This window comes from Nothoprocta perdicaria, unplaced genomic scaffold, assembly GCF_003342845.1.
Source record: "Nothoprocta perdicaria isolate Ctin4 unplaced genomic scaffold, notPer1 scaffold_217, whole genome shotgun sequence".
NCBI classification, from domain to species: domain Eukaryota; kingdom Metazoa; phylum Chordata; class Aves; order Tinamiformes; family Tinamidae; genus Nothoprocta; species Nothoprocta perdicaria.
Window position 1 is genome coordinate 1,100,775 of NW_020455390.1, and position 18,140 is coordinate 1,118,914.

Genomic DNA, 18,140 nt, shown 5'->3' on the forward strand with positions numbered 1-18,140 from the left:
GGTGGGTGAAAGGGGCAGTGACAGCCCCCGTGGCTGGGCCGGGTCACCCCACAGCCCCTGCCCGGCACCATGGGGCTCCTGCGGGTTCCTGGAGGTGCCCRGGCAGCAAAAGGAGGAGCAGGGAGAGCCTAGACCAGAGGAGAGCGGACTCTGTGCGTCCCCTCCACCTCGCTGTGGGCGGCCCTGTGTCCCCAGGGAGCTGGCGTGTGCGCAGGCGGCAGCGGTGCCGCCCATGGCGGGGCCGGGCCAGGCYGGGGTGCCCTGGCGGGTGGCGGGCGGGCGCCGGCAGAGCGCTCGGAGCCGCTCGCCATGGCACAGTACGTGCGCGGCGCCGCCGCCGTGGCCGTCATCCGCCTGCGCAACCCGCCCGTCAACGCGCTGAGGTAACACAGCCTCCCTGCCTCAATCCCTCCTTTCCCCCGCTCCGCCAGCACCACAGGCTCCCTCTGAAACCCCCCTGCTGCTTTCTGGCTTCAGTGTCAGCTCGCAGAGAACATGCACTGTCCTTCCGAGGCCTCTTTTCTATCCCCTTGTGCAGGAGAGGCGTCAGGCTTCCCACTCGCTCCTTTCTCCTGGAATCCTTTTGAAAACTCAGCCCGTTTGTCATCACCTACGTCTTTAAGCTTCCAGCAAGGAATCATGCTCCTTATATATATATATAYACACACCTGTACCTTATGTATAACTATAAATGTAACTAAAACTCTATATCTATAATGGTAACTATAACTGTAATTATAACTATAACTGTAATTATAACTRTAACTGTAACTATATATAACTGCCTCTATACCTTAGGAGTTGAGCTGTTTCTTGCTGGAGGGGCACTAGAGCCCCCGGGTGAAAGGGGCTGGGGCTTCAGCGCTCACTGTTGTTCTCTCGATTCCCTGCTGCGCCTGCTTGGCAGGGCTCGCCCTGCACGTGCAGGTAGGTCGGCGCCTGCACGTCCAAGTGTGCACAAGGGTTAAGGCCAAGGTCTCGGCAAACACGGGATGTGGCTGAGCACGAGGAGCTGGCGCAGCACGGGAGCCCCCGGCCAACGGGGCGCTGGTTCAAGGGGGGCAGAGGGTACCAGGTGAGAGGTGCCTGCAGGCAGTGGCCTCCCCGTGCTGCGCTCGCTCAAGGAGCTCCTCGAGCAAGCTCCAGCACAAGCCTTGTAGTACCTGCGAAATTGGAGCCACTTGAGTGCTTGAGAAAGACATGCGTGTTCCTCTGTAAATAGTGTGGTCTAAGGCTTGTGTGTTTTTCAGCTAATTTAGCACAGGGACCCTTTGTAAGCAGCTGCAGCTGAGCCATGCTGGAAGAGTGACCGTATCTTCAATGCTCTTGCAGGAGGCAAAAACATCCACCGAGGTTAGGCTCGACTTCTAGGCCAGCAAGCTTGTTTAAGGGAAGCTGAGGGGGACAAGTAAGAGCACAAGGAGGAGGTAGCAGCTGCTGCCACAGGTTGTAGCAAGCTACAGTTTTGTAGGAGCTGCCAGCGCTTCTTGTGCAACACATTTGAAAGAGGCGTAGGATGATTTTCATGGCCCCGATAACCGTCGTGAGCAAACAGAGCTGGAGCAGCTTGGTGAGGTTGGCTGAGCCAGACTCGTGAGCCTCCCCAGAGCGCCAGGTGCAAGATGTCCCTTGGAGCAGCTTCTTGCTGAGAGCCACGAAAACTGCCCTGGCCAGACTAGGAAAGCGTCCAAGCTGTTCACTCAGTGAACTTGCCATCCTTACAGTGCAAAGTACAAGATAGAGAAGTAAACAGCGGTGCCCGAGTGCTCTCCTGAGCACCTTTGGGCACCATTGGCACATCCCTGTGTGCAACAGCTCTCTACTGCACCACCTACCTCTGTTGTCAAGGGCTAAGCTCTGCATCCTCTCTCCTTCGTGCCGTGAAGCTCCGTGGTGCTGGAAGCCGAGGTTGATATGGTCCCGGTCCAGCTTTTTCCCCCAGCACAGGAAGGAGAAGCCACCTCAGGTCCATTAAAAAGGCAGTTGCCACCGATTGCTGTGTTGTCACGGTCCCCACAGCTCCTTTGTGTTGCCCATGCTCCTCTGTCCCCTGATAGAGTAGGAACATGTGGTTCAGCCTAGAAGCTGCGTGGATTTAGGTGTGAGACCTAAGCCCAAGACCTGGCTCTGGCCTTTGGCTGCACCTCAGGTGATGGGACCGAGGGACCTGGCTTGTCCTGGTTGTCTCCTATCAAGCAGCCCCATCCAACAGCGCCTCGGTTGGAGAGAGGCAGTCTCCAACTCCAGGCTCCAGCACTGGCTGGAGCGCGGTGCAGATGTTTCTGTCTTGCAGTAAGTAGCTCCAGAAGGAAAACTCAGTTTGCAAGGCCCCACCTGTGAGCCCTGCAGCAAATCACCCCCACTTTTCTGCTCTTCTCCATTTGTCCTCTTCAGCTCTGCCCATCCCAGGGACTCCCCTCCGTAGCCTGTGCCAAACTTGTTGTTATTTTTTCTCCTGATTTGCAGACTTCATTTTCAGAGACCTGCAGTCCTAAAGCATCTGTGAGGCCTTGCAGCAGAGGGACAGGATTAGACAGGCAAGCAATTGGGAAGCCTTTGGCGCCAGGAGGAGGCTGCAAAAGGCCAGCAAGCCTTCCAAGAGAGAGACTGGCAGGGCAAATTGAGGAGGTTGTAGAGCAGGGTTTAGGCAGGAGCACAAAAGCTCCTGATTTGCAGTGATGCGGCTGGAGGTATTGAAAACTGAGCGTGTCCCTATAAAGAAAAGTTCTTTATATCAAAAACCAGAAGCTGGCTAGGGAATTAGTGGGATCGTTTGAAGGTAAGTTCACAAGGAGAGCGTCATTTTTCTGCTCAGTAAAACACCTTGAGTTCTGGGTGCATTTCTGGACTTTGCACCTGAAGAAGGACATAGAGTTAGAGACTGTCTAGAAAGGATCCCAAGCAGAATAACTTCAGGAATGGAGCAACTGGGGACCTCTGATGAAAGTGGTAGGAGACTGGTTTAAAAGAGATCCCGGATTTCTGTGCAGGGCAGTGCAGAGCCTGATGCCGCAGGAGTCTGCAGAGGCAGATGGGATCAGCGGGATCAGAAAGGGATTAGACAAACTCAGGGACAGCAGGTCCATAAACAGGCGCTGAAAAGGCTGGGTATGAGGTAGCCAGTAACATCCCTGACACAGGGATTGCGGATCCTGGGCGAGCACGGGGAGGAAGGAGCAGGCTTGCATACTCTCCATAAAGGGCATTTTCTGCTAGAAACAGCTCTTTTAGAAAGCAAACAACCTTCACATTCACAAATCCTCGCTTAAATCCAAAATCGCCGTAGTAAATAATAGAACCTTCCAGCAAATCCAGCATGGCACCGCAGCAGCGAGTGGAGCTTTACGCGACATGGAAGTAACCTGGCATGGCCACGTGCAAGAATATTCCTGTATCCCGGGGTGCACGTGCGTTTTAACAGCACCTAGCAGGTGTTTCTGAAAGACTTGGCATTGAATCACACCGGCAGAATCACTTTTCTTGCAGCCAGAATGATATCCATGTGGTAGAGCTGGCTGTATAGCAAGGGATTAAGTGCCGACTGAAACTCTTACACTGAATTTTTGTGTTGTTACAGTTAAATGAATGATACCGCCAAGGCAATGAAATCCTTGTGCAAACGGCGGTGACTCTTTTGTTTCTTTTACAGTCTGGCTATTTAAAGTTGTGATACTCCTGAGTATTTGGATAATTATACTATCACGTTTTACTACGGTGCTTTCATTGAAATTGTGTCCTTTAGGACCAGCTGTAGGACGAGCTACAAAGCAACGCAAGCAACGCAGCCTCTGTGTTGGACTGTAATGTATATCCTGAGCAAAACGTCTTCCTTGATCTCCTGAAAAAAGGRAGATGCAAAAAAATCTGGCCTTGCTCCCCTTCTGTCCCACAAAAAAATGACTGAATACCTGTCTTTTCTTCCAGCAGAAGGAATATATTGGTGTCCACACTACGGACYGCTAAATAATTTCCTGCATAAGATCCTGAACTTTTCCCTCTGCTGCAGACAAATGTTTTCCTTGGGAATTTCGTGCCTGCTCCCCGAGCACCCACAGAAACGTCTGAGTTGCTTCTCGCCTGCTCCTCAGGGCTCAGTGTGTGCCCAAGGCACACATATATATGCATATATACCGTACATATGTGTGAACATATGTTGAGTTCTGCATTGTCARCCCCCTCTGGACAGGAATCTGCGCTCAGGCAGACCCGGGATTTGACTCATAGCTCCTTTGCTCCCGAAATCCTGCTGAACTACGCAGGAGCAAAAGCTGTGTTTATTTGGTCCTCCTTTATCAACTCCAGCCTTAAATGATTAAATCAGATTTATTTTGTAAACTGTGATAAAGCCACCTAATCTGATTCCCTTTTCTATGCTCACTTCCCATTTTCAGAGACCTTTCTCTCATCTTTATTAGCTGCTTCCTCTCCCTCACTTCTTTGGGACCTGTGTGTCATCCTGACCAGACATTTGCTACAGATAACTGAAATTTACCTTTTTTTTTTTTTTCTTCCTCTCAATTTTTATGGTGAAAATTTGTGCTATTTTCTTTGGCTGCCCTGCTGCTATTGCAGGAAAGGCAGGGCAGATGGGCCTAGAGTTAGGCCAGATTTTTGAAAGCCTGTTTTGTTAAAAAAAATACTGTTTTTGTCTTTACTGCTTAATTTTTAAGTCATTAATTCTTTGCCAGACACATTTAGTTCCTACATCTGGAAAAATGTTCTGATGAGACGTGGAGAAGAAATTCAATTTAGTCTCCTAGGCCCAAATTCACACAGTCCACAACTCCCACGTGGATCATGCACAGACCTCTGCAATCATTATCAACACATTGCCCCCGTGTCAGGTGTTTGCACGATGATTCTTCATCCCTGGAGCTCATTTCCCCTTAAAAACGTCCTTAGATTGTCAGAGGTTTAGCATTAATGACTTCCAAATTATGCTAAGCTGTTTTCCTCGGGATGAGGATGTTTAATTCATAGACACCTTTTCAAGGAGCGTCACCCTGCGCTGTTTGCCCTGGAAACCGCAGGGCCACAAGGAATCTCTCCAGCAGCCCAATGACAGATCAGTCACGAGGAGCTCAGTGGGTTTAGGCACTTCCCACTGAAGCAAGTAGGAGCCTGATGAGCAGAGAGGCCCCGGCCAGGCTGGGGTAGAAGATGGCCTAGAAGGGACATCCTTGGGTTTCCGCTCGTCTTCCCGGGGCGCCCGGTGTTGGTGCTCACAGCACAGGCCTCCCAGGAGGCCAGCACAGTTGATCCTTAGTCACTGAATCCCAAATTCACTTCAGCTTTCACTGAATCCCAAATTCATTTCAGCTTTCACTGAATCCTGAATTCACTTCAGTTTCACAGTTATCCGGGCCTTGGAGGATGGACTCAAGAAAGCAGCTGCCGATCCTTCAGTCAAGGCTATTATGATCTGTGGTGAAAATGGGAAATTCAGTGCAGGTAAGCTATTTTTTCTGCAAACACAGATATTCTCTGCCTTTTGATACCCGTGATGGGCTTCTGTAGAGCTCATTGGTGTTGCTTGCTCCTGGTAACTTGGGCTTAGTTTTTCCAGACTCAGTGTCCTYGGGTTTTGTTTGTTTGGCTTATTTGAGCAGGCATCTCTCTGAGAATCGCTGCAGAAATCGCGTGATCTTTAGAGGTGCAACATTTTCATACTTATCCCTCCCCTGGACTCTGAAAAGGCTCAAGGAGCCAGGGTTTCCCACAGCAGCTCCCAAGAAAGGCTGATTCCCATTAATTCCTCTCTTTAGGGGCTCCACGACCTGTGAGCACCAATGTTTAAGAGCAGAGGGATGCTCCCGCCGGGCGTCCCTCACTTCCATGTTTCTTTGTGCTTCCTCAGGAGCTGACATCCGCACRTTCTCCTCTCCCGAGCGGACGGAGACCACCGGCCTGTCCGACCTCGTCTCCCTCATCGAGGACAGCGAGAAGCCCGTGGTGGCGGCCGTCGAGGGCGTTGCCTTGGGCGGGGGCCTGGAAGTGGCACTCGGCTGCCACTACCGCGTGGCGCACGCGCAGGTAACGCGCACGGGGAGCCGGGCGAAGGCGCCAGGGCTCCGGGCCCTGCTCCTGGAGAGCCGTGGGGCATTCCCCTTGGGCTCAGGGCACACTCTGACCAACAGACACCTCTTAAAGAAGTCTTCCAAAGAACGATCCAGTATTTCTTGAGCTCCCTCCCTTGGGATTCAGGAATGATGAACTGCCTTTCAGTAGTGCCCMGTGTCCTTATAGAAGGAGGCTCATTGCTGACAGGGGCATCCCCTTGGCTTTGTTGCCTCCTTTTCTGTGCCCATGCGGTTGCCACAACACCGTAATGAGGTAGCACACATCACCCTCTATGCCACCTCAGATGGGTGCCTGACATGACAGTCTTAAAGTGACTCCAGATCTCTTAAGAACTCAACAAAATTTGTGCAAATTATATTTTTCAAGCAGCAACTACATCTAGATTTTTAAGAGAATGCAAGATACAGCTTTGCCCCTTTCCTGCACTGGCTTCTCTACCATCAACCCTTACCCAAGGTCAAGAGTACCAAGAAGTACTTAAGGGCTTTTGAGGGATAGTTCAGTAGGAAAGTGGTACCAGCCTTCTCTGCACTAAATTTCCAAGAATTAAGGTAGGGAGACAACAGGTAGGTCACACAGTGCTGCACGGTTACACACGGGTGTCATTGCCCTGAGGATGCTGTGGGCTCCAGAGCTCCTCCAGCGCTGAGCGAACAACGGTGACGTTGCCTCCTCTGCCCTTGTAGACAAGGTCCTGAAAAGGTTGGATGGCCTTTTAGATGTGTCACAGGAAGCAAGGATGGCGTTTCTACATAGAGCAGTGCTTTGGAGGCACCCTACAGGAACAGAGTGTGAACAAGGCCACCTTCTCTTTCCTCTTCTCTGCTAAATTCATAATTAACCTTGTAGCTAATCAGCTCTCTTGCTGAATTTGACTTCACTTTAGGCACGGATGGGCTTGCCAGAGGTCACCCTRGGGCTCCTTCCAGGTGCTCAAGGCACTCAGCGACTACCCCGACTGATTGGGCTACCAGCAGCTCTGGATATGATCACAACAGGTAAAGAACTGCACCTCAGACGACACTGAGCCCTTCCATGAGCTTGGTCTAATAAAACAGGAGTTTTTTCTGTTTTTAAAAACATATGAGAAGCTGCTCAAGTTAAATTTCAGCTTGTCTTCCCTCCTCTGGGCTTGGAAAGGGGCATGTACTTCTGAGGTCTAGAGTCAGTGATGCCCTTCTGTGCCTGTGCTGGGCATCATGCACATTTGAAGCCACTTACACAGYCATTTGATCAACTGGAAAAGAGTGAAGCCACCTTCCATGTCCCTCCAAAGTCCCTTTATTTCTTTTTCTCACAGGAAGACACATTCCAGCAGCAGAGGCACTGAAGCTGGGCCTGGTTGATGAAGTTGTAGAAGGAAACACAGCTGAGGCTGCAATTCACTTGGCAAACAAAGTGATCGGTGAGGAACCAATTGTAGCCATGGGGAGAAACCATCAGGGAGGTTTCAAGGCCGGAGCAGAGTCAGAACAAAGCCCACCAGTTTATTCTACTCCACAAGTTTGTTCTTCCTCCATTGAGCCACCGTGCCCTTAACAGAGCTACCTGTGTGGTAGCTACGTTGGGAAAGCATCCCCATCCACACAAATTCCTCATGAAGGGCATCTTCCCCTAGACAGTACCCAGRGGGAAGCATGGAGTCCAAGGGCATTTTCCTCAGTGAAAAATAAGATTTTTAGAGTGCAGATTAGCCAGTGAACATATCTTCTTCAGCCAAATTTGCCTCTTCTGGGAAGAACAAAAAGAAAACCCCCAAACCCTGCACTCTTCAGAAGGGAGGAACAAGCAGGAGCTAAATTTGTGGAGAGGAGCAGGATGTCCTTCCATTAACTGTCACTGATAATCTCTGCCCTAACTCAAAGCTGCATTTCATAATTTGTCCACTCGATGGCATCACTAAATTGGAAAATTGCTGTAATTGCTGCCGGCAGGCTGGAGAGCAGCTGGAAGGGCTGCTCCTCATAGGAGAGGATTCAAAAGCGTCCCTTTCCTTACCCTCCCTTGCTTTCTGATCACACTGTTGATGGATCTTTGGCAATCAATCTGTTTTCAGAGCATGGAAGCAGCAACGGCCCATGCCAAAGAGCCAAGCAAAAGCAGCATGATCTGGCTTAGTTTGGCCCCTGTTAGTGTTAAGTTCTGTATGGAAAGATGTTTATCAGCTTCTGACTGTAGTTCACTAGCAGTAACTGTGGAGAAAGGATGCATTTCCATTTGGGAAGCCCACAGGAGTAGCAGATACTGCTGCCAGCAGCACGTGCTGGCTTTAAGTGGAAGATGCTGGAGGAGCAGACGCAAGAAAGACGGAGCAGATGCCCCTGCCAGCTCCTGGGGCTGGGTGATGCTCTCGCCCTGCAGGACCAGCAGCTGATGCTGTTCGTCTGCCTGCCTCTCATTTCACAAATCAGGCTGTAGGGAGCCTGCACTGATCTCTTCAGGTTCAGATTAGTTTTCCTCCTGCTTATAAATATACCCCYGGTTCTTATTGCTGTTGCAGCAGCAAAGGAGCCATCATTCCAGGTGCTACAGAAATACTTACAAAGCCAGAGGGCTTTCAGCCAAATAAAGGTTTCATAATAGGACTGGAAGGAGAATTAGTTCCTCACAGAATGAGAAATAAATGTAGCTCCCCCCTCAATATTTGCACTTACAAATGCTCTTGTAAGTGCAAGCCTTGTAAGACTATGCTTAAAGGCTCCCAATAGCATCCCCCTCTTCAGACCCTTTCTGTATCATTAGAAATGTCACATGAAGTCTTTTGATCTGCCCCAACAGTCTGGCCTACCCTTCAGATCTGCTTTGCAGGACAAACCTCTACTTCTCTTTTGTGATTAAAAGAAACCCATTATGCAAGACCAAAATTAAGGACAGCGGAGAAAGAGCATTGTCAGGTAGAAAACATACGTTTGGCAGGGGAAGGAAGAACTCAAAGAACTAAAGGGCATTATCCCAACTAAAATCCTGCAGTAAGAGTGGCTTTAGGAAACATGTTCACCACCAATGTCCAACTATTACTTCGATATACTCAGTTGAGAAAGAAAGCTAGCTACAGAATGAGTGCATCTGCATGTGTGCCATGTTCTCCAAGAGGCCTGAGTAGGAAACTTGAACTCTGAAGGCTATTGCTGCAGGAAATCTGTATCTTTCCTCATCCTGGAAACTCATGTTTGTGTTACCTTGCCCTGCCTCTGAGGCAGATGCGGAGTCAGGACAGGGTCCTAARGCAACTTGGTTGAGGTGCTCTCCACTTCCCTGCTCTCCAGCATCCCACACACAGCAGGGCACCAGATTCCTGCTCCTSAGCTGCTTTCCACCTGATGTTGGCCATTTCCTAGCTCAGGTAACACACACACACACACAAAAAAAAAAGAGAACTAGGTACAAGGTGCCACCTTGGAATAAAATCCAGTCATAAGGCAGTGCTGACAACCAAAGTTGGCCAATGAGGCTACATTCCCAAGCGCTTCTTGGAGCAGCAGATAGGGAGATCCCCCTTAGAGCAGGATTGTGGCACCACTTGGCTGGGCAGGAGGAGTCACTGTAGGAGATTCTGGTGCCACTCACGGTTAATTAACACTCTGGATGGTTAATTAACACTACAGCCACAGAGGGTTCCGTTTGAAAAATGTTTTAAGGAGAAATCTTTAAGGAGATATCTTGAATTCTTCATCTTGTTCCTCAGTGGCCTTGACCAAAGCAAGCTGCCCTTAGGAGCATATAGATGGTCTGTGTATAGACAGATCAAAGATCTCCCAGGGGGCACCCAGGTTTGTGCTGCTGAAGGGGAGGGGAAGGATTCGGGTGGCTGAGATGGAACCAACTTCTCTCAATTAAAATCCTTTTTAGGTATCACCATAGCAACCCCRGGCTGTAATGAGCCTCATGTATTTGTGTGGTGGCTTGATCCACCTCTTGCTGACACAAAAGCTTGAACTCTTCCTTGTTATCCGCTTGCTCCCTAACCCATACTGCACGAGGGCGCTCCCAGGGGGACTAGAGGACTCCGGCTATCAGGGACCAACCGAAGCCAAGCTGCATTTCCCAGTCTTTCACAAACAGCTGGATCAGGATCTTGACTGGAGCATTTCTGGCTAGCCAAGGGGATTAGGCACCAAGTAGGAGCGAGGCTTTCAGAAGGAATGTTCCCACTCTTGTAGGAAGGCATGAAAATCCATCGTGCTCCAGGGAACGTGGATGCTGGGCGCTCAGTGACTGTCCTGTCCTCTCCTCTCTCCCCAGGCCAGCCGCTGGGGCCACGGCGGCTCAGCCTGAAGCCGATGCCGGCGCGGGCCGAGGCGGCGGCCGTGCTCGACGCGGCTCTGGCGAGGGTGAAGCAGCAGGCGCGCGGCTACCTGGCGCCCGAGCTCTGCATCCGGGCCGTGCGAGCCGCCACGGAGCTGCCCTTCGCCGAGGGCCTCCGCAGGGAGCGGGAGCTCTTCCGCGTGCTGCTCACGTCGGGCCAGGCCAGGGCGCTGCAGTACGCCTTCTTCGCCGAGAGGGCGGTGGAGAAGTGGACGACACCCAAGGGTGCCTCCTGGAAGAGCGCGGCCCCTCGGCCCATCCACAAGGCAGCCGTGCTAGGTAAGGCCATTAGGGTGCCGGGATTCCTGACCAGTCACCAATATGGGCAAAGACACAGGAAAAAAAMCATCAACACCAATGGCCATCACCTATAGGTGATCTGAGATAACATCAGGTAAGTCCCATCCTGCTACATCACCATCCCACCTACYTTCCTCTCACCTCAGGGACCACTTCAGCTGCCTGAGCCCTTTTAAATAGGGCTGCCAGGAACCCTGGCTTGGTTGCACCCCGTAAGCAGGTTTGCAGGGAGTTCTCCTCTGCCTGGTCGAGCTCTGCGCTGCCAGCGCTTGTGCAGAGACGCACTCGGGGATGCGCTAATATGAAAATGTTTTGACAGCTGTATTTTAAGAAGACTTCATCGCRCTGGGATCCACTCTTGCCATTTTGTAGCCCAGCAAGATAATGCCTTCATTAATTTTTTATAAGAGCAATTTAAATAAAATCCTTTGATGCACTGCTGAGATTAAAAAAAAGAATAAAAAACCTCTCAGCTTTGCCTGTTGATAGTAGCACTCAAAAATGGTTAAGCAAGTAATGGAGCACTTAGAAAACATCCATCCTGTTTCAGAGGAAACTCGCTAAATCGATACTGCTCTTCCCCAGCTGATTCTCAGCTCTGGGTCTTGTGCTGTGCCGTGTGAGCTTCCCCACAAGCTCATTTCAGGCCACAGAACCACTTGAAGTGCCCTCTTTTCATTAGCATCTGCAGGTTAGCTTATGTCATTCTCAATGAAAATGTTTCTCTGAACATTGGTCTACAGCCCTGTAAAGAAGCTGTGGATGCTACAGCGTTCAGGTTAAAAATCAAGAATTCTTGCTATGTTTTTTTCCCCTGTGACTTGCATGGCACAGGATTTTGGACACRTGCAAGCACACACAGTTCAGCTCTGCAGTACAGTTGTTGACATTGAAGTTGTGGAACTAACTGGATGGCAAGAAACAGTGGTCAGAAGGGACATTCTTTGCTATTTAGTGATTAATCCTTCTAGAATAAGACACTTATTAAATTGTAACCCCATAAAAGAAAAAAACAACTAGAAGAGCTGGTCTGGAATGGCTTGCTTATTTTGGTGCTGTGATTGAACAGGTAGTAAGGACAAGTCCAGGCTGCCTGAGGTCTTCCAGGAGAGCTACATTTCATGCCTTGTTTCTGGGCAGAGCTAGTTGGGTGTCAGGCAGCTTTCTGAGCTCTGATCAGAAGTTATGCCCTAATTGCTACCCCAAAGCTTCCAATCCTCCTGTTGCTGGTTACACACATAGTTGAAAATAACCTAGAGCCTTTTGCAGAATAACCCAGCTAAGTGCTTTGATACTTGCACTGTCAAGCAGGATCTGCAGCAATGATCTTTTTCACAGCTCTGTGAACTTCTGCTAAGTTTTCAATACTTCATAAACCCTGCAAACCAGGGAGAGCAGCAGTAGGCTGGAAGGAACTACACCAAGAAGCAGCACCAAGATGGTGTTTCTTTCTTGCTCCTGGTCAGCATCTCCACCAGTAACATCCAAGGGTCAGAGCTGCCACATTTGCTGCACCCTGTTACTTATCCAGCATCAGGGAGCAGCAAAGGCAGCTGCTCTCTAAAGTCAGGACACAAGGATAGTATCAACTCACCGTGGTGGAGAGGCAGGTGAGACATCAAGCTGGGACATCAGTCCATGTGTTGGGATCAACAGCACATACAACCAGCAGAGCAGGAACAGAGCTGACAATCAGTCCTCCTCTTAGCCAGACTGAGCTTAAATGGGCTCTTGAGCTCACAGGCAGGGTGTGGGTGGGGGTCCCAGGTGGGGCTGTTTAGGGCCATTAAGGCTTATTAGGGCACAGGGGTGCTGATGTCTTTTAAGCTTCTCAATTCCTTTCTTGCTTCTAGCAATGCAATAAAATATCCATCCATCCATCCATCCATCCATCCATCCATCCATCCATCCATCCATCCATCCATCCATCACACTGCGGTTGTCTTCAGCCACACACGGTCACCGAGTCCATTGGTTTCTGTTTGTTCTGCCTGTCTTTTTTCCCCCCCCCCCTTTCCCTGCTTCCTGGTCACCCAGATCGTTCCTCTCTGCTGCTGCTGCAGCCTTTCCACGGTGCCCTGCCTGCCTTCAGTATTGCATTAATTCTGAGGGAAATTAATCCCCTGAAATAGAGAAAGAAGCAGCTGCAATTTGCAGCCGTCTACTACCTTGTTATTTTTAACAGGGAGCTGGAATAGTCTTTGCATATCTTTACCAAGCTCTAAAGTATTATTTCCATTACTGGCTTTTTTAAGTGCAAATATTCACCACAGTTCAGAACATTTTCTGCAGATTGGTGTTTCTCTAGTGTATGTGACTTTAGATGAGCTGTTCAATACAGATTTTGAACCTTGTACTTTTAAATTCTTAAATTTTGCATATTTTTTCATATTCTGAATACTTCATGCGACAGATCAATAATTAACAATCGTTRTTCTCTCGGCTTGCCCAGCAAAAGGCTTTGTCATATGCGTGTTTGGCCTGAAATTAATTGGGTTCAAGAGTAATTTTCTTGATATGCCAAGTTCCATTTCAGCAAAAGACCAGGAGGAGGACGGGCTGGATGCTCCCTCCTTGGGGCTGCAGCAGATTTCAGTCTTCTGTTGCAAGCGGCGCCTTGGGCGCGAGAGCTGCTCACAGAGCTCGGCAAACAGCCCCCCGAGGGGAAGGCGGGAATATAGGGGGTTCTTTCCAGAATGATTCRGGGGGATTGGGAGAACAGGCCTGAATTCCCTAGCGGGACCTCGCTGAGGAAGGAAATGGAGCGGACAATAGGAATCAGTGTAACTGGGAGTAGTTCCTAGCCGGGTTTTAGTCCAGACTGGGCATAAGACGCTCATCTCCCTCCTCTCCCCGTGGTTCCCTACCCTTTCTTCCCCTTCAGTGCGTCCCCCCCGTGATCACTAGCTCTGCAAAACCAAAGCGGGAGGGCCTCGGAAAAGCTCCTTTCCCTGCTAAAGAACTCCGGGCTTTTTATAGGCCAATTTTAGAAAATATTTCCGGGGGAGTTGTGCTGTGCAAGCTCTAATGCAATAAAGCCCTTGGGGCTTTCATTACTCTCTCTGCCAGCTTCATTAAACATCATTCCATACAGGCCACTGAAGAGTTATGTAGTAAGTTGAGAGACAGCTTTTCTAGGTCAAAAACAAGCTTSGCAAGCTCATATCTTATCTATAAGCCCATCCTGTGGCTTAAAAATTGAAATATTACAAGTGTGTAGGCCTGTCTGCCATGGTAGTGGCAAAAAAACCTAGCGAGGAGACTCATCCTACCCATGGGGGAAAGTRAAGAGTTGAAGTGGCTAAAGCCACAGCTCCTCCTTGATGGGAAGGTGGAAAGTCTCAGCTCGTGGAAGGGGTTTCGCTGCAGGAGGAAGCAGCTGCTTTGCAGTGACAGAGATGTGCAAAGGTTTCACTCCCGAGATTTGGTCTCTGAGACCAAATCTACGGGAGTTATTAAAGTCCCCGGCGCAGCAGCTGTTTCTGTAGCAGCTCCTGGAGAGGGAGTGATTTTTTTTCAGCCTTATTTTCAAATTAATTCTTYGCAGTATTTGACTACAAAGTATCAGATCTAATTTCCTAGAGAGGAACTTCAGTGTTTGCTTGAGAGGGAAACGGTTGTTTCTGAGCAACTGGCCGGCTCGTGATGTCCCCAGAGGCGATGTCCTTGCAGCTGAGCAGGGCACGGTGTAAGTGTCCTGTGTGCCCACAAGCTGCACGGGGCAGAGCTGAAGCACCAGTGTTGCTTGCAGGAAAAACCTACTACCTTGGTTGACCTTGGCTGTTGGAACTTGTTAAACTGATGATGTAATTTCAGCCCTTCTTCATAAAGCTGCTTCCAGCAAATGTTTTAATCCCCTCGTTTCTGTTTATTTATTTAGCTGATTGACCTTTGCGAACCTGGGATTAAAAAGAAAAAAAAAAATCAGAATCATTTTTATGGAATTATAACAAACCTGTACGTTGACTAGCAGTTGCCTTAGTTGGGATATTTGTAATCCTGACGTTCGGATGCAGCATCAGCCTCTTGGGAATACTCTGCACTCTTAAATTGGTGATGAAATTGGGCTCATCTTCTCCTACTGGTTTGCCCAAGAAGCCTTGGTCGGGGGCGAGCAGGATGGTGTGGCAGGATTGATTTTTGGATATTTTTTCCCCTTGTACCTCTCATTTTCAATAAACATCAGCTTTTTATGCTGGAGATGCCCAGAGAAGTGCTCTTGCTGAGTGATCAACGGCAACAACTTGTGTCCCCAGCCTCTGATTCTGTCTCTCTTTCCCCCCTAGGCCTGGGAACGATGGGCCAAGGCATCGTCACTTGTCTGGTGAGGGCCAACATTCCCGTGGTGGCTCTGGAGCAGGACCAGGAGCACCTGAACAAGGGCCGGAAGGCGGTGATGGCCATTCTRGAGCGCGACGCTTCGAAAGCGAAGCAGGGCGCCCGCGCCCCGGACCTCCACAACCCCGCGCGGCTCCGCTTCACACTGGACTTCCAGGCGTTGCGGGATGTGGATCTGGTTATCGAGGCTGTGTTTGAGAACATGGCTCTGAAGAAGGAAATCTTCCGCAAGCTGTCGGCGATCTGCAAGCCGGGCGCCTTCCTCTGCACCAACACGTCAGCCCTGAGCATTGATGAAATAGCTGCTGCCACGAGCTGCCCCGAGCAGGTCATTGGCACGCACTTCTTCTCGCCYGCTCACGTGATGAGGCTGTTAGAGATCATCTATGGGCGCCAGACATCCCCCACCACCATTGCCACCGCCGTGCAGCTCGCCAAAACGCTGAGGAAAGTCGGCGTGGTGGTAGGGAACTGCCCGGGCTTCGTCGGGAACCGGATGATGTTTCCGTACGTGCACCAGGCAGTGTTCCTCCTGGAGGAAGGGAGCACCCCGGAAGCCGTAGATCAGGTTATTGAAGATTTTGGCCTTAAGATAGGACCTTTCCGAATGTCCGACCTGGCGGGGCTGGATGTGGGCTGGAGATCCCGGACGGAGCAGGGTCTCACCGGAGCCTCGGTGCCCCCGGGGACGCCGGCCCGCCGGCGGGGCGGCCAGCGCTACAGCCCCCTGCCCGACATCCTTTGCGAGAAGGGCCGGTTCGGCCAGAAGAACGGCCGCGGCTGGTACCAGTATGAGCGGGCCGGGGGCAGGACRCCTAAGCCCGACCCGTGGCTGAACAACCTCCTGGCCGAGTACAGGGACACCCACCACATCAAGCCCCGCTTCATAGACCRGGAGGAGATCCTGGAGCGCTGCCTCTTTCCCCTCATCAACGAGGGCTTTCAAATCCTGGCGGAGGGCATCGCTTCTGCCCCGGAGCACCTGGATGTCATCTATGTCAATGGCTACGGGTGGCCAAGGCACGTGGGGGGCCCCATGTTCTACGCCTCCACGCTGGGGCTGCCTCGCCTCCTGGATAAGCTCCAGAAGTACTCGGAGGCTCATCCGGATGTGCCCAGCCTGCGGCCCTGCGCCTTCCTCAGGAAGCTGGTGGCTCTGGGCAACCCGCCCCTCAAGGAGTGGATGTCCCACGTGGGCCAGCAGAGCCACAAGCTGTGATTTCGGGGCCACCCCTGCCGTAAATCCAATGGCTGCTGATCCTGCGAAGCAGGTGCTGTAATTGCACTGTCTTTTCCAATCAACGCCAAAGGGCTACAGGCTCCTGGGCAATATTCCCGGGCCTTTGGAGAGAGGAATAACCGCAGTTATTGACACGTTATTGACGCACGTTGATTGCTCTCAACCCCCGCCTTGCCGGGGTGACCTCGGCCATCCCTGTTCTTCCTCCCCACCACTAGCCCTCACCCACCTCCTCCTCACACTGCTGGCGAGAGGCCCAGCTCCTTTTGCTCTGCCTTCCCTTTGCCAGGCAAGGGGGCAGCGCCCACAAAGCAGATCATGACGTGAGGCAGGAGACAGGCGGTCCCCACTCCCCAACAGCACATGGATCCACTTGGGAGCATTTTGAGGTCCCTGCAGAAGGGATTCCCGGGATCTCCCAACACCGAGCACGGAGCGGAGGGGCAGCCAAGGGGCAGGGCTGCTGCCGCCCCTCGCACCCCGCAGCGGCACAGACGCAGATGAGGGGCCCGCGGCAGCGCTGGCTCCGCGCTCCCTTCTCCCAGACAGAAACGTCGGGGCACTAACGCGCTTTTTGTTTTAATAAAACGCTTCTGATTATCTCACGCCAGATTACGTGGTATTGTTGGGGATGGTGGAAAACGAGAATGTGCTTGTTCTTCCTTTAGAGATAGCTCTATCGCTTCGCCGCCTGACAGAAGAGATAATGCCCCTCTTTGTGGAGGCGCCTGCGTTTGAAGTGGCTGCGTGTTTGGTGCTGTTCTAAATGCAGCTTCTTTTGCCCTTTATCTGCCCCTTTTTCTGTCCCCTTTGGGGGACACGAGCACAGGACCCGGAGCAGAGGACCGGGACCTTGGGGACGGCAGGAGGCAGCCACAAGGGGCAGGTCCCAGCAAGGGCAGATGGTTCCGGACCCGCCAAACGGGGCTCCCCAGGGCGCCGGGGCCGCGGGTGACACGGGCTCTGCTGCGGCTCCTGCCTCGTGCAGGACGAYGCTGTCCAGGGCTGCCGGCCCCACGGTGCTGCCTCGGGCAGCCGCCTTTGCCCGCCCTGCTGGGGGTGGACGAGGAGAAGCCCCATCCTTCCTTCGGCCCCGCAATCCCGAGCGCAGCCAACTTCTCCCCCACGGTGCCTCCACGCTGCTGCTGTCGCCGCGGCCATTCCCCTCTGCCCCAGGCACGTGAGCGAGCGCYGAGGCCACAAGCGCCGCGTGTGTGAGTCCACGTGGAGGGAAGCGGCGATTATTGATCTTGGGGCTGCTCTGCATCCCAGCGGTGCCATTGCCAGTGCGCTCCGCCAGGCCGGGGAGGGCCGACGGGCGCCCGGCCTCAGGGTCCCGGCCGGGGATCCGCRCGTTGCGCTTGCTCTGAGCACGGGGGAGACGTGGCTCTGGCCCCGTGAGCGCCAGCGGTGCCTCGCACGCAGCTGCACCCTCATTAGAGGGCTCTAATTAACCGGTGGGCTCTGCCAGTGCGGCAGATGCTCCCATTAGCCGTGGGCGCTGTGCAGAGCAGCGGGCAGCGGCGCCCCGAAAGGTGAGGCCCGCGGGGCCAGCCGGGCCGCGCAGCGCTCCGGGGCGCAGTGGGAGCCGGGGCAGCAGTGCTTGGCTCGGGCAGCTCCGCGGGCTGACCCGCGTCCCCCATGTGCTCCCGGGGGGCTCCAGGGATTTAGGCGCTCCCAAGGGAGCAGAAAGCGGCTCCCGACTGCGGCGGTGCCACTCTGCCCTTGCAAGGGGCTGCGCGAGGCCCGGCACCTTTGCTTGATATGCGGATCGCGGCCGGGCAGCGACAAGGGAGCCCAGGGAACCGCCTGGAAAACTCCCTTCCAGCGGCACGGGCGTCCCCGGCGCAGGGGAGCCTGGAGCAGCGCGGGGCGC

General features: G+C 52.2%; 1 protein-coding gene across 2 annotated transcripts; it reads left to right on the top strand.

Annotated features, from left to right (window-relative positions):
* Positions 1–309: 309 nt before the first annotated feature.
* EHHADH (enoyl-CoA hydratase and 3-hydroxyacyl CoA dehydrogenase) lies at positions 310–16,532 on the top strand. Of its 2 annotated transcripts, XM_026038706.1 has the most exons (8): positions 310–383; positions 5,348–5,451; positions 5,858–6,033; positions 6,968–7,079; positions 7,382–7,486; positions 10,324–10,665; positions 14,973–15,659; positions 15,741–16,532. In XM_026038706.1, the coding sequence occupies exons 1-8, from the start codon at positions 310–312 to the stop codon at positions 16,241–16,243; spliced, it is 2,103 nt and encodes a 700-aa protein (XP_025894491.1). In that variant the 3' UTR covers positions 16,244–16,532. The 2 variants fall into 2 exon arrangements, with proteins under 2 accessions (XP_025894491.1, XP_025894490.1); XM_026038705.1 differs by having other exon boundaries at positions 14,973–16,532.
* Positions 16,533–18,140: the final 1,608 nt, after the last annotated feature.